A 10,615-nucleotide genomic window follows, 5' to 3' on the forward strand; every position below is an offset into this window, starting at 1 on the left:
GTCGATCCACCGCAAGTCCGCGAGTAGGTTATCCTCGTTTGCGCCAAAAGCCTTCTTCGGCCCGCCCAAATGCTGAGATTTCTTTCCTATTTTCTGAGTTTTTTCGGCATCAAATATGGAGTGCGGAAATTTTATAGGAATAATACATAAATTTTATAGTAATCAGTTTACTTTTTTATAGCAAAGATACAAGCAACAGGAAAGTGGGACACAAGAATTTTCACAGGGATCATACACTAATTTTAAAGGAACCAGTTTATTTTTATAGAAAAAGCGCTTGAAACATCGAGACGTCATACTGGGATTTCAGCCCCGAATTTGGCAGGGAAAGTTTCAGCTGCGCAAATCCTGTAGATCATGCAATAGACAACTAGTCACTACTCTACTCAAAGCAGAGGCGTTGCAAAACCGATGGTACAGTGTAGGTGCCTGATCATGACAAAATCCCAAATTTCTTCAACCAGAAAAATTTGGGAGAGAACACTGATGAATTTCCGCCAAAATGACCGAAATGCTACGTGTACAAGAAATGTTGATCTTGTTAAGAAGCCCAGAGTAGGCGGAGCCGTTTTGGACGGCAAAGCCACGGAAACGTGGCTTCTCCCAGCTTATCACAAACTTGGCACAAATTATAATAAAACTGCCATTCAAGACGCAAACGTTTCTAAAAAACAGCTTTAGCTCCACAAGAGAGCCATCGCTGGAGCCTTATATATTGAGATAAGAGGAGCTAGAGCATTACCAAATTGGCCCTTCCTCAAGTACTGAACTACATACACTACAGGAAAGGACCACAATGAACTCTGCCACATCATTCAGCATAAAGCTATTTACATTGCTATATTGTCTGACACGCAGCCAACACTGTTGCAGTATCTGCTTCAAGTGGTAAAGTGAAAAAGAAAAAACTCACTTGGTAGCCAACTCTCAACCTATTTCCTGGTCTAATTCAGGATGGCACACATGGTACATAAGACCACAGTGCAGTAGCAAACAAAATGATTACAGTCACCATGCCTATGGATGAATAGAAAAATACCAAAAAAACATATTAAAAATGTTTAGTTGAAAATTGTAAGCTGAACACTAGAGTCTGTAGCAGTTCTTATCCAATCTACACACCAAGATAACAGCCCTTGTCACAACAACAACAACTTCAACAACAACAATATAGCCTTTCAGTCCCAAGCAAGTTGGGTAGGCTAAAAAGGGCGTACCCAATGAGCTCTCTACACTGGGTACGTCCTTTTTAGCCTACCCCACTTGCTTGGGACTGAAAGGCTATGTTGTTGTTGTCAGCGGCGGATCCAGGAAATATTTTAGGGGGGACTGAACAACACTGCTGCTCGATCTTAAGTCTCAGCCCCCCCTATACTATAGAACTTTGCCTAAAAATTCATAGGGGCTCTACAGTAATTTGCACTGATTCGGTTTGGGTAGGGGGGCTTGAGCCCCCCCCGCCCCACCGCTAGATCCGCCCCTGGTTGTTGTTGTTGTTGTGACAAGGGCTGTTATCTTGGTGTGTAGATTGGATAACAGCCCTTGTCGCAGCTCACAAATGCTGCCTTCAACACATTTCATTTGTAACCTTTTGTGATGATTTTTGCTTTTCTTTTCCTTTTTGTTTCTCTTTATTTATCCATGCCATTCTGCACACAGGATCCCAGAGAGAGAAGTAGAGTACTGAGGGAAGAGAGCATCGACTTACAGGTAAGTTTTGAGTAGGAAACATAGGAGCAGTAGGTTTCACCGAGTAGGCATTTGCTTTCTTTATTGTTTCCACCACAAAACTAGATATAGATAGAACCATCAAAACATCCATTTTGGAGAAGACTGGACAGTGCTCCTTCGAGGCTTTGTGGGCTGCTGCTGTTCCATGGAGTTCCTCTTCTTCATGGCTGAGGAGACTGTTGGGCTTAAGTAGTCATGACTCCTCTGCGGCAGAGCCGTGTTCTGAGAGTGTGTCTTCCGCACAGGGATCAGTGTATGCTGCTTTCGCAAGGTTCCATTCTGCATTGATGAGGTCCTTGGAGAGATCCACCTGCTGTAGGTGACACAACTCTGGCTCCTCCCCACATGTTTCTCCCTGGGGCTTGGAATGTTCCTGCTTTCCATAGTTTCAGCTGAGTACATTGTTTCCTCCTCGCTGCTGTACTGGTCTTGACCTCCATACTCCAGTATCTCAGCAGGTGACGAGTTCGACTGTCCCTCGCTGCTACAATCCATATGCCGAAGAGCTACTGGAGGGTCCCTACACTCAGCCTCACTATTACGGTGCCATATCAGCCCTGATGGGAAGCCATTGTCTTTCGACCTATTTTTTGGCTTGGACGTTTCAACATTGTTCTCATCAGAAAACATTTGCTTCAGAGGCAGTGGTAGAAAGATAGTCTTTGGAACCCTGGGTGGGAAGTTGATGTCCAAGAGTTGAATTGGTGCAGCAGCGTTCTTCTGATCCTGACAAGAACTTCGCCTTGGTGATTCATATATTTCTGGAGTCGCAATACCCTGCTCACTGCTTGTGCGCAGATCAACTATAGGATTTGCTTCATGTGAAATCCTTGCAGTGGCTGTGCTTCCTGATGCCTGCTGATGTTTAGGCTTTGAACAAACGGATGCATCATCATTATCATCGTCAGGCTTGAACACATGACGACGAGTGGACGAAGTGCTGCTGGACATCAGCCGAACAAGGGGTAACTTTGGCTTGCTAACCTCGTCCAAGCTGCCCTGCCAGTATTGATACAACCAATCGCAAACTACAGATATGGGAATCCCAAATTGCATTGGGTGATCCTTCTTGCATGAATGTGATGAGGATGAGGATGCCGAGGACGATCTTGCAGTGGGAGAAGAGGCCAGCTTCATTGGGTCACAGATCATGAAAGCTAGGTTCCCTTGGGCATCAAAACCAGCAGACCCAGGGCACCATGTTACCCCATCGGCTGAGAATTTTATGAGGTTGTCTGTGCCAATAACTACCTTCCCCTCACCAATCACCAGTTCTTTTTTCCCTGTATGTCCGAGCAGGTACACAGCACTTCCATGATCTAGGCTTGGTTTGCAGCTTGTTTTCAAATAGTGAGGTTGCTGACCCTGTTGGGTCGAGTCACCCTCTGTATAATCAAGACCAACTATTGTAAGATCAAGAATCGAGCTGGTGATGAAAAATCTGCACATAAAACAATCATTTCAGAGAGACCATAACACTGGACTCAGAATCAACAAATATCAAGAAGGCTGAAGAATTCATCGAAGTAAAAAACAAAAACAATAATAGTATAATATAAATAGCAATCATAATGTGCTACTACTTTTCAGATAATTTTCTGACTGAGCAGCAAAGTTCATCTGAGATGACATAAAATGGGAAAATCAGGGCACTTTGAACTACTTTTTTCATCATGAACCACTTATTGCCTGTGGGTGTCATAACTCATAAAAGCCTTTGCAAGGGGAAAAAACTTTAGACCAGTACTGCATTCAGGAAAAAAACAAGAAAGATGTACGCAACCTTCTCCAAACTACCAACGCCGATTCACACAACCAAAAGGCACCATTTACAGTGCCCAGCTTGTGAGCACCCGCTTGGGTTGTATTGTAACTCATGCCACCATCATTGCATCAACTATTGCTACTGCTAACTACCCAACAGACACCCCACAATTGAGAAGCCATTCCCTTTCCTAATCAGCGACATTACGGCACATCATGAGCCCCAGCAACAGCTCGCCCACCACCACCGACAAATCCGACGAATGCGGAATGCCACCGCGTGGGGCCCCGCTCGGCAGCGACCGGTCATGCCTGCTCGGCCGCAGGCAGATCTCAGGCTAATCACTGTAAAAACCCCATAGCCAGAGCCCCCCACGCTCCCACGAACGCGCAAGCAGGAACAGGGGAAAAAAGAGCGCCGTGATCCGGACGGGAGCAGGAATGAGCATTGGTGTTGTTAAGTTACCTGTGCGGTTCGAGCCGCGCGACGAGGCGGCCGTGCCCGAGCAGCGCGTCGGCGTCCTCGGCGGCGGCCGCGGAGGGCAGGTTGCCGTGCGTGGTGAGCAGCAGGTTCCGGTGGATCAGGAGCCCGCTGCCGTGATGCCCCTGCGCACGGACCGCCGCCAGCGCGGAGGCCCTGGCGGAGAAGATCGCCGCCTTGACCCGCACCGACCGGCCCCCGTCGTCGCCGCCCCCGCCGGAGCAGAAGCACCACCCCGCGCCCTCCCTCCACACCCCCATTAGCCTCCTCCCTCCGAGCCGAGCGGCTAACTAGCTACCGTTACAGCGGCGGCAGCGCTGGTCGTCGCCGCATTCCTCCGCGGTGGAGTTGGTGCGGGTGGCCTCACTCCGACCGTGTCCGTCCGCCTCGGCACGGCGGCTTCCACTGGCCGTTCTGTTTCGTTTCTTCTCCATCGGGACTGAGGCCGGGTTCGTATTAAAGCTGCTGACAGCACTGACACCTCCTGCGGCGGGGATCAGCCACTCCTCGTAAACAACCCAGACCCCCGTGACGCGTGGGACCTCCGTAGTCGGGTCCCACGTGTAGGTGAGCGTATGATGTGAAGGTTGGCAGAGCGGAGGTGGCATTAGTGGGGCCTTAATTAGGGAGTGGCGCAGCGAGCTGTGGTTTCGTTTTCGGGTGGGAAGTAGGGGGAGAGCCCCTTCTCCGCTCCGCGCACCGACAGGTTGTAACGGCGCGTGACTGTGACAGGTGGGACGGGACTATGCGCGGCTCCCCGCACCGCTGAGCGGTGGGGCGGTGGACGGGTGCGTCCGTCTCCAGTCACGCGATCAGTCGCGTCTGCGCCTCTCGGCGTAGACCATGACATTGGCAGTTAGGGTTCTTTGGTAGATTAAATTAACACAATTGCTATACTACACGCGTATGTTTTGTTGATGTTGGCACACTATTTTTTTTTTTTGGCGTTGGATGAGCATCGTGTGCGTGCATCGTTGTCACCAACGTTTCTGTGGCTGTCATGAAAGGCCCACTCAGAGTGTTACTGTTTTAAATTGAGAGTCGTGTCTCTCGGTTTCCTAGCGTTTCATTTCCCCGATGCTCGTCGTCTTCTTCCCCGCAACACTCTGCCCGCATGGCGCGCCCAAGGCGATTTCATCGGCGTTGCGGCGATTGCTCCGACGAACCCGTGCTTCCCCGTCACGGAGTGTTGCCGAAGGTGTGTACTCGATCCTGTTTCGTAATGGTGGAGTAGATTTCGTGGATCTGTACTATGTTGAGGACAGAGGGAATGAGTTTGGGATGCTAGATTTTGGAATGTAAGCGGACGACGGGGATCGATGGGGTAGGAGATGGGAGGACCAGCACCGACGACGACGACGCGGCACCCTCATCCGCGTTGGCGACGCCTGCGCGGGCCGCCGGTGCTGCCTCTTCTTCATGCCCGCCGGAGACGACGAGCGAGGGAGTGCTAGTGCGAGCGATGTTGAGACCGGCGACGCTACTGCTGCGTTCGGAGCTAGCGTGGCGGTTTCGGACAGGGGTAGGTGTGGATGAGGTCGGATTTGCATTGGATTTGCTGCTTTGCTTGCTGCCTCGCTGTTGATCTGTCTTTTTGTGGATTGATGTCGCCGTGGATCTGTCTTTGCTTGCTGCCAACGACGGCGCGTCGGTGGCTAGCATGGCTTGCAGCCGTGCCAGGAGACAGGCGACGGCCTCCTATACCTGCTCCGCCACCGACAGGTCGTGCTCCATTAGTCGCACCTTGTGCTTCGGGGTGTCTGAAACAACGGCAATGCTTAACATGGAATAGGAACCTGTTATCTGTTTGTTGCATCCACCAATTACTGATTGGTTTGAACTCTTCTCCTTTTATGCAACTCCAACCTAATTAGATGCAGCAGCAGCAGACTGCATCTGCTTGCTATTTTTGGTATGACAGATTGGTTTGGTTGACTATAAATCCCAATTGCTTGCCTGTTAATCCCTATTGTAAATACTTTCAGTTGCCAGACTATAGGCTTCATTGGTAGACACCTAACTGAATATTCATGCACAACTTATGCATCCACTTAACTGCATACTGCTTTGTGTTTTACTAGCATTTTCCATAGTTCCCTGTGATGGCCAATAGCATTAGCTGTTATTAGTTGTTTTGTTTCGGTTGATTTAATTCCAGTAACTTGTTGTCTTCAGTTATCCTATGTATGTGTTGCTTCGGTAAATTCTTCTATCTAGGATTAGTTCTTATAACAGCAGCTAGCAGCATGTTGTTTCAGTGCCTCAGTCTAGTTTGACAGCCTCTTTGTTGTCCTCTTCACTCTGCTTGACTGAACATTTTATCGAGTTTGCTAGTGTGGCCTTTTAAGAGGGTGTGTTATTAGCTCTGATTTTTCTGTAGATAAGTGACTTGCTTGGAACAATTATGTTCTTCTCTATTTTATATTCAGTAAATAGCGTATTGGAGAACATCTCATGTAGCAATAGTGGTAGGATATAGAAGCTGCATCTTGACCATGAGGTATTTAGATCAGCTACACGGTTTAGACTTTAGGTTTTCAAGTATCACTTTGAATCTTTTCTCGCTGCCATGTCTTCGAAGTGCCTATTTGATTGTATACTCTTTTTTGAGTGATAGATATTCATATTTTTTAGAAAACACTAGTTGATTAAACTTTATTATTTTTTATTGTAGCTATGGATGTTGATGAGTTGCATTCTGATGCTGAATCTGAAAATGGTGAGAGTGATAATGAGTTTGATATGAACTCGACAAGGACTCTGGTTCATTGAATATTGGTGAGGTAGTAAGTTTACTTGATTTTGTTTGTTTATGCACCTGTGTATTATAATATGACATATCTTGTTGTCTTTTTAGGATGTAAATTCCTTAGATGATGATATTAATCCTGCTGTTGTTGTGAAGGTTTTCAAGCATCTGAAAGGAGAATTTCTGGAGTATGTTTTGAAACTTGTTTGACTAAACTATGCATGTTTTAGTATCTCTTTGTACTATTACCTTCACTCTGCCATAGTTATTCTTGTCTAGGATTTTTTTACTTTTGATCAAACCTTCTATGGTCAATTAATATATAATGATCTCTAAACCATACTCCGGTATTTAGTTAGGCATGGCTACATGTTGGTGAAAATATACAAATCTTCTGTGCTCAATTAATATATAATGATCTCTAATCCATCATCCATGGTTCATAGATTATATAGGATATGAAATTCAGTGTCTGAACTTCTGAATAATTAATAGTACTATTACTGCAGTTATTATGCTAAGAAATACAGGTTTGTCTCACTTTCTCTGTGACTTGTGCATCTGCTTAACTTAACATTTATCCGGCTGTTAAGTTACTCAAATCCGTCCATGCCACTATGTTTTTTAGAACTAAGTAACTAATCAGCAGCAGCAACATGCATGGACTATTCTCTATTACTTGTGCATAGTTATGTGTATCAGTTTTTTATAACTATTTGATTTTTTTTTGCAGTTTGCTAAGTCTTTTGAGAAAAAAGGGAAATCACAACGATTTAGAGTTCAGAAGCGTACTGCAAAGGTAAATTCAGTAGCATGTGCTTTTTGACACCATGTTTAGTTAATTCATGATTAGTTTCATAACTAGAAACCTTTTTTCATCGCCTCCAGAATATTAGAAATGTTAAAGCCGTTGGCAAAGAGAAAATCAATTGTTGGTAACAGTACATCAGGTACAGCAGGAAGCAAGTGAAATAATAGGTATTTTGGAGACATAATATGAAAATTGGATGACCGTAAAAAATATCAGAGATCATGGATTTGGGATATTGCTTGAGTATGATGGATGTTTAGTTCCTAGATTCTTTGTGCAATGGCTTGCTGATCAAGTCGATGTGAACTACGGTGATATAGTTGTTGGAGGCAAAATAATCTCTTTTTCTCGAGAATTAGTTCACCTTTTCTTAGGAATTCCAATCGGTGGTGAAGACATCAATCAGCAGCAAGACTCTGAGTCTGCAAAGTCTAGATTTCTTAAAAATCAATGAGACTTCTATCCCCCTCATCGAAACCTTTGACGCCAAATTGGTATGCAACAATTTGTATGATGATGACATTTTTTTTGTTAATTGTGGTAAGCGTCACAGTATTTCTTGGGAGGGTAAGGTTGAAAGGTCCTAATGTCTAGAGGGGGGTGAATAGTGAAAGGATCAAGATGCCCAAGAGGGGGGGTGAATTGGGCTAATTCTAAATTTTTTTGCAATAATCAAACCCTACGGTTAGCCCAATTAACCCCTTGTGCCTAGAAAAGTGTTTCTATTACTCTAACGTACAAAGAACTTGCAACCTATGTTCCAAACTTACTCTAGCATGGCAATTCTATGAATGTAAAGACAAGTATTGAATTGCTCAAAGTAAATGCTCAAAGTAAATAGAGAGAGAGGAACGCGGTGATGTTTTGTTGAGGTATCAGAGAGTCGCCACTCCCCACTAGTCCTCGTTGGAGCACCCGCGCAAGGGTGTAGCTCCCCCTTGATCCGTGCAAGGATCAAGTGCTCTCTATGGGTTGATTCTTCGATACTCCGTCGCGGCGAATCACCCAAAGCCGCTCACAACTTGAGTTAGGTCACCCACAAGCTCCACCGGGTGATCACCAAGTTCCCAATCACCACCAAGCCATCTAGGTGATGGCGATCACTAAGAGTAACAAGCACAAACTCTCACTTGACCACTCGAAGCCTAATAAGAAGATAGATGCACACTTGGCTACTCTTGATTCACTAATGAGGCTACTCTCTTGGATTCTCAAATCTCAATCACCTCACTAGGACTTTGCTCTTTTTGGCACTCACAAACGTGTTTCTCGGCTGTTGGAATGAGCAAAAGTAACTCCACACATGAGTGGAGCTTCTATTTATAAGGTAGCCTGAAAAACAAACCGTTATGAGCTTCTACGGGGTGACCGGACGCTCTGGTCAGTTCAACCCGCATTCCAATGATAATGTGTTGACCGGACGCTGGCAGGGTCCGGTCACCACTAATCGGACGTGTCCGGTCGCATTAAACCCTTACTGGAACCTTACTGTACTCGACCGGATACTGAACCTCTAGGGTCCGGTCAGCACTGATCGGACGTGTCCGATCGTAGATTCCCTTCTCTAGAACCTTACTAGAGTTGACCGGATGCTGCCTCTTAGCGTCCGGTCACTTGACCTCTCCAGTGTCCGGTCGCACCGAACGTAGACTGCTTGATCAAATAAACTGACCGGACCCTGCGGCTAGCGTCCGGTCGCACCGGAGTCAGCGTCCGATCAGTATTTGACCCTCAATTCACTTCCAACTCTCGAACATATGTGAATGAAGTTTGCTCCAAAGAATCTTAGGCATTCGTAGGAGCTACCTAGAGCTAGTTTAAACAAGTGTGCACCACACCTAACTCACTAGACTTATCTAGGTCAAGCTACCCGTCCATACCCCCATTAATAGTACGGCCAAAGGAAAAACAAAGTCCTAAACTACTCTAAGTGTCACTCCAACTCTAATCGACACTTAGAACTAGTCATCCTTAACCTTGTCATCCATCCTTTGAAAACCGAAACGATTTCCATCGTAGGGGCATGACCAACTCGATTGCCCAATCGATCTCCATTACCATGACCTAACTTAATTGCCTCTGTAAAACACACGTTAGTCATAGTAATCTTGTATTGTCATTAATCACCGAAACCCAACTAGGGGCCTAGATGCTTTCAATCTTCTCCTTTTTGGTGATTGATGACAATACCACCTCGAGTATGTGAAAGTGTGAGGTTTTTGACGGGCTTGGTTCATATAAGCTTTTGTCGATAAGAACAAAAGTGTTAGTCAAGCTTATATGACCCAAGCTAATACAATGTACTCAAAGGATATGAAATAAGCATAAGTACAAATAATAAAGCTCATTTGCATCGGAGTATAAACGCGGAAGCAAAGACAAATGAGCATAACACAAGTGATATGACATATAAAAAATGTAAAGTAGAGAGCATACATGTCATATATCACAATCACATAGATATCACTATCACATAGATATAATAATATGCATGAAAGTAATACACGAATGCATAATAGTAATAGTGTATCATACAAATAAAACTCCAAATGTATATAATAAACTAATACTAGATAACTAGCTCCTCTAAATGTCACGGTGACAGGGGCTGCTGTAGAAGGACTGGTTGTATGCATATGAGGCAGTGTAGGCATGCCGGTCAACTCACTGAAGGATGCTCCAAGACTCCTAAAGACTGACGTGTCAGGCACAAATAGCGAGGAAGACTGATCCGGTGAGAAGCCCGTATGATATGGTGTGAACTGCAGGGCAACCACTGGTAAGGACAACCACTAGGATACCTAAACTGTGGGTGAAGCAAATAGAGCTAGAGGCTGTCCCTGACTCTAAAGCCCACTAGGCTATACTGCTAGAGTCATCATAGTGGTGGCAGGCTAAGCAAGTTGGGGCGAAGGCTATGGCTATGGGGCCCCAAGTGTTGTTACTACATGCTGCATAAATCCCATAAGCTGCTGCTGCATGAGTAACTGCTACTGATGCATTTGCTGCTGCTGCTGCTGGAGGATCTGCTGCCGCCGCTAGAACTCGTCCTGATGAGCCTGAAACTATGTGAAGTTGG

The 10,615-nt window shown here is 45.6% G+C and overlaps 1 protein-coding gene across 2 annotated transcripts; it reads right to left on the minus strand.

Moving 5' to 3' along the window:
• Nucleotides 1-201: 201 nt before the first annotated feature.
• On the minus strand, nt 202-4,397 carry LOC136457052 (uncharacterized). Of its 2 annotated transcripts, XR_010759635.1 has the most exons (3): nt 3,962-4,397; nt 1,709-3,172; nt 202-348 (listed from the first exon to the last, which is right to left on the minus strand). XR_010759635.1 is itself a non-coding variant. In XM_066457093.1 (2 exons), the coding sequence occupies exons 1-2, from the start codon at nt 4,234-4,236 to the stop codon at nt 1,810-1,812; spliced, it is 1,638 nt and encodes a 545-aa protein (XP_066313190.1). In that variant the 5' UTR covers nt 4,237-4,397; the 3' UTR covers nt 1,261-1,809. The 2 variants fall into 2 exon arrangements, 1 of the variants encoding a protein (XP_066313190.1); XM_066457093.1 differs by lacking the exon at nt 202-348 and having other exon boundaries at nt 1,261-3,172.
• Nucleotides 4,398-10,615: the final 6,218 nt, after the last annotated feature.

This window comes from Miscanthus floridulus, chromosome 6 (genome assembly GCF_019320115.1).
Source record: "Miscanthus floridulus cultivar M001 chromosome 6, ASM1932011v1, whole genome shotgun sequence".
Taxonomy (NCBI): Eukaryota; Viridiplantae; Streptophyta; class Magnoliopsida; order Poales; family Poaceae; genus Miscanthus; species Miscanthus floridulus.

Excerpts from the sequence above, each read along its gene's own strand:
- LOC136457052 (XM_066457093.1), bottom strand. The coding sequence starts at position 4,236 with ATGGGGGTGTGGAGGGAGGGCGCGGGGTGGTGCTTCTGCTCCGGCGGG. Across the intron at positions 3,173-3,961 it reads GCGCGGCTCGAACCGCACAG|ATTTTTCATCACCAGCTCGA; the intron begins GTAACTTAACAA and ends TTTTATGTGCAG.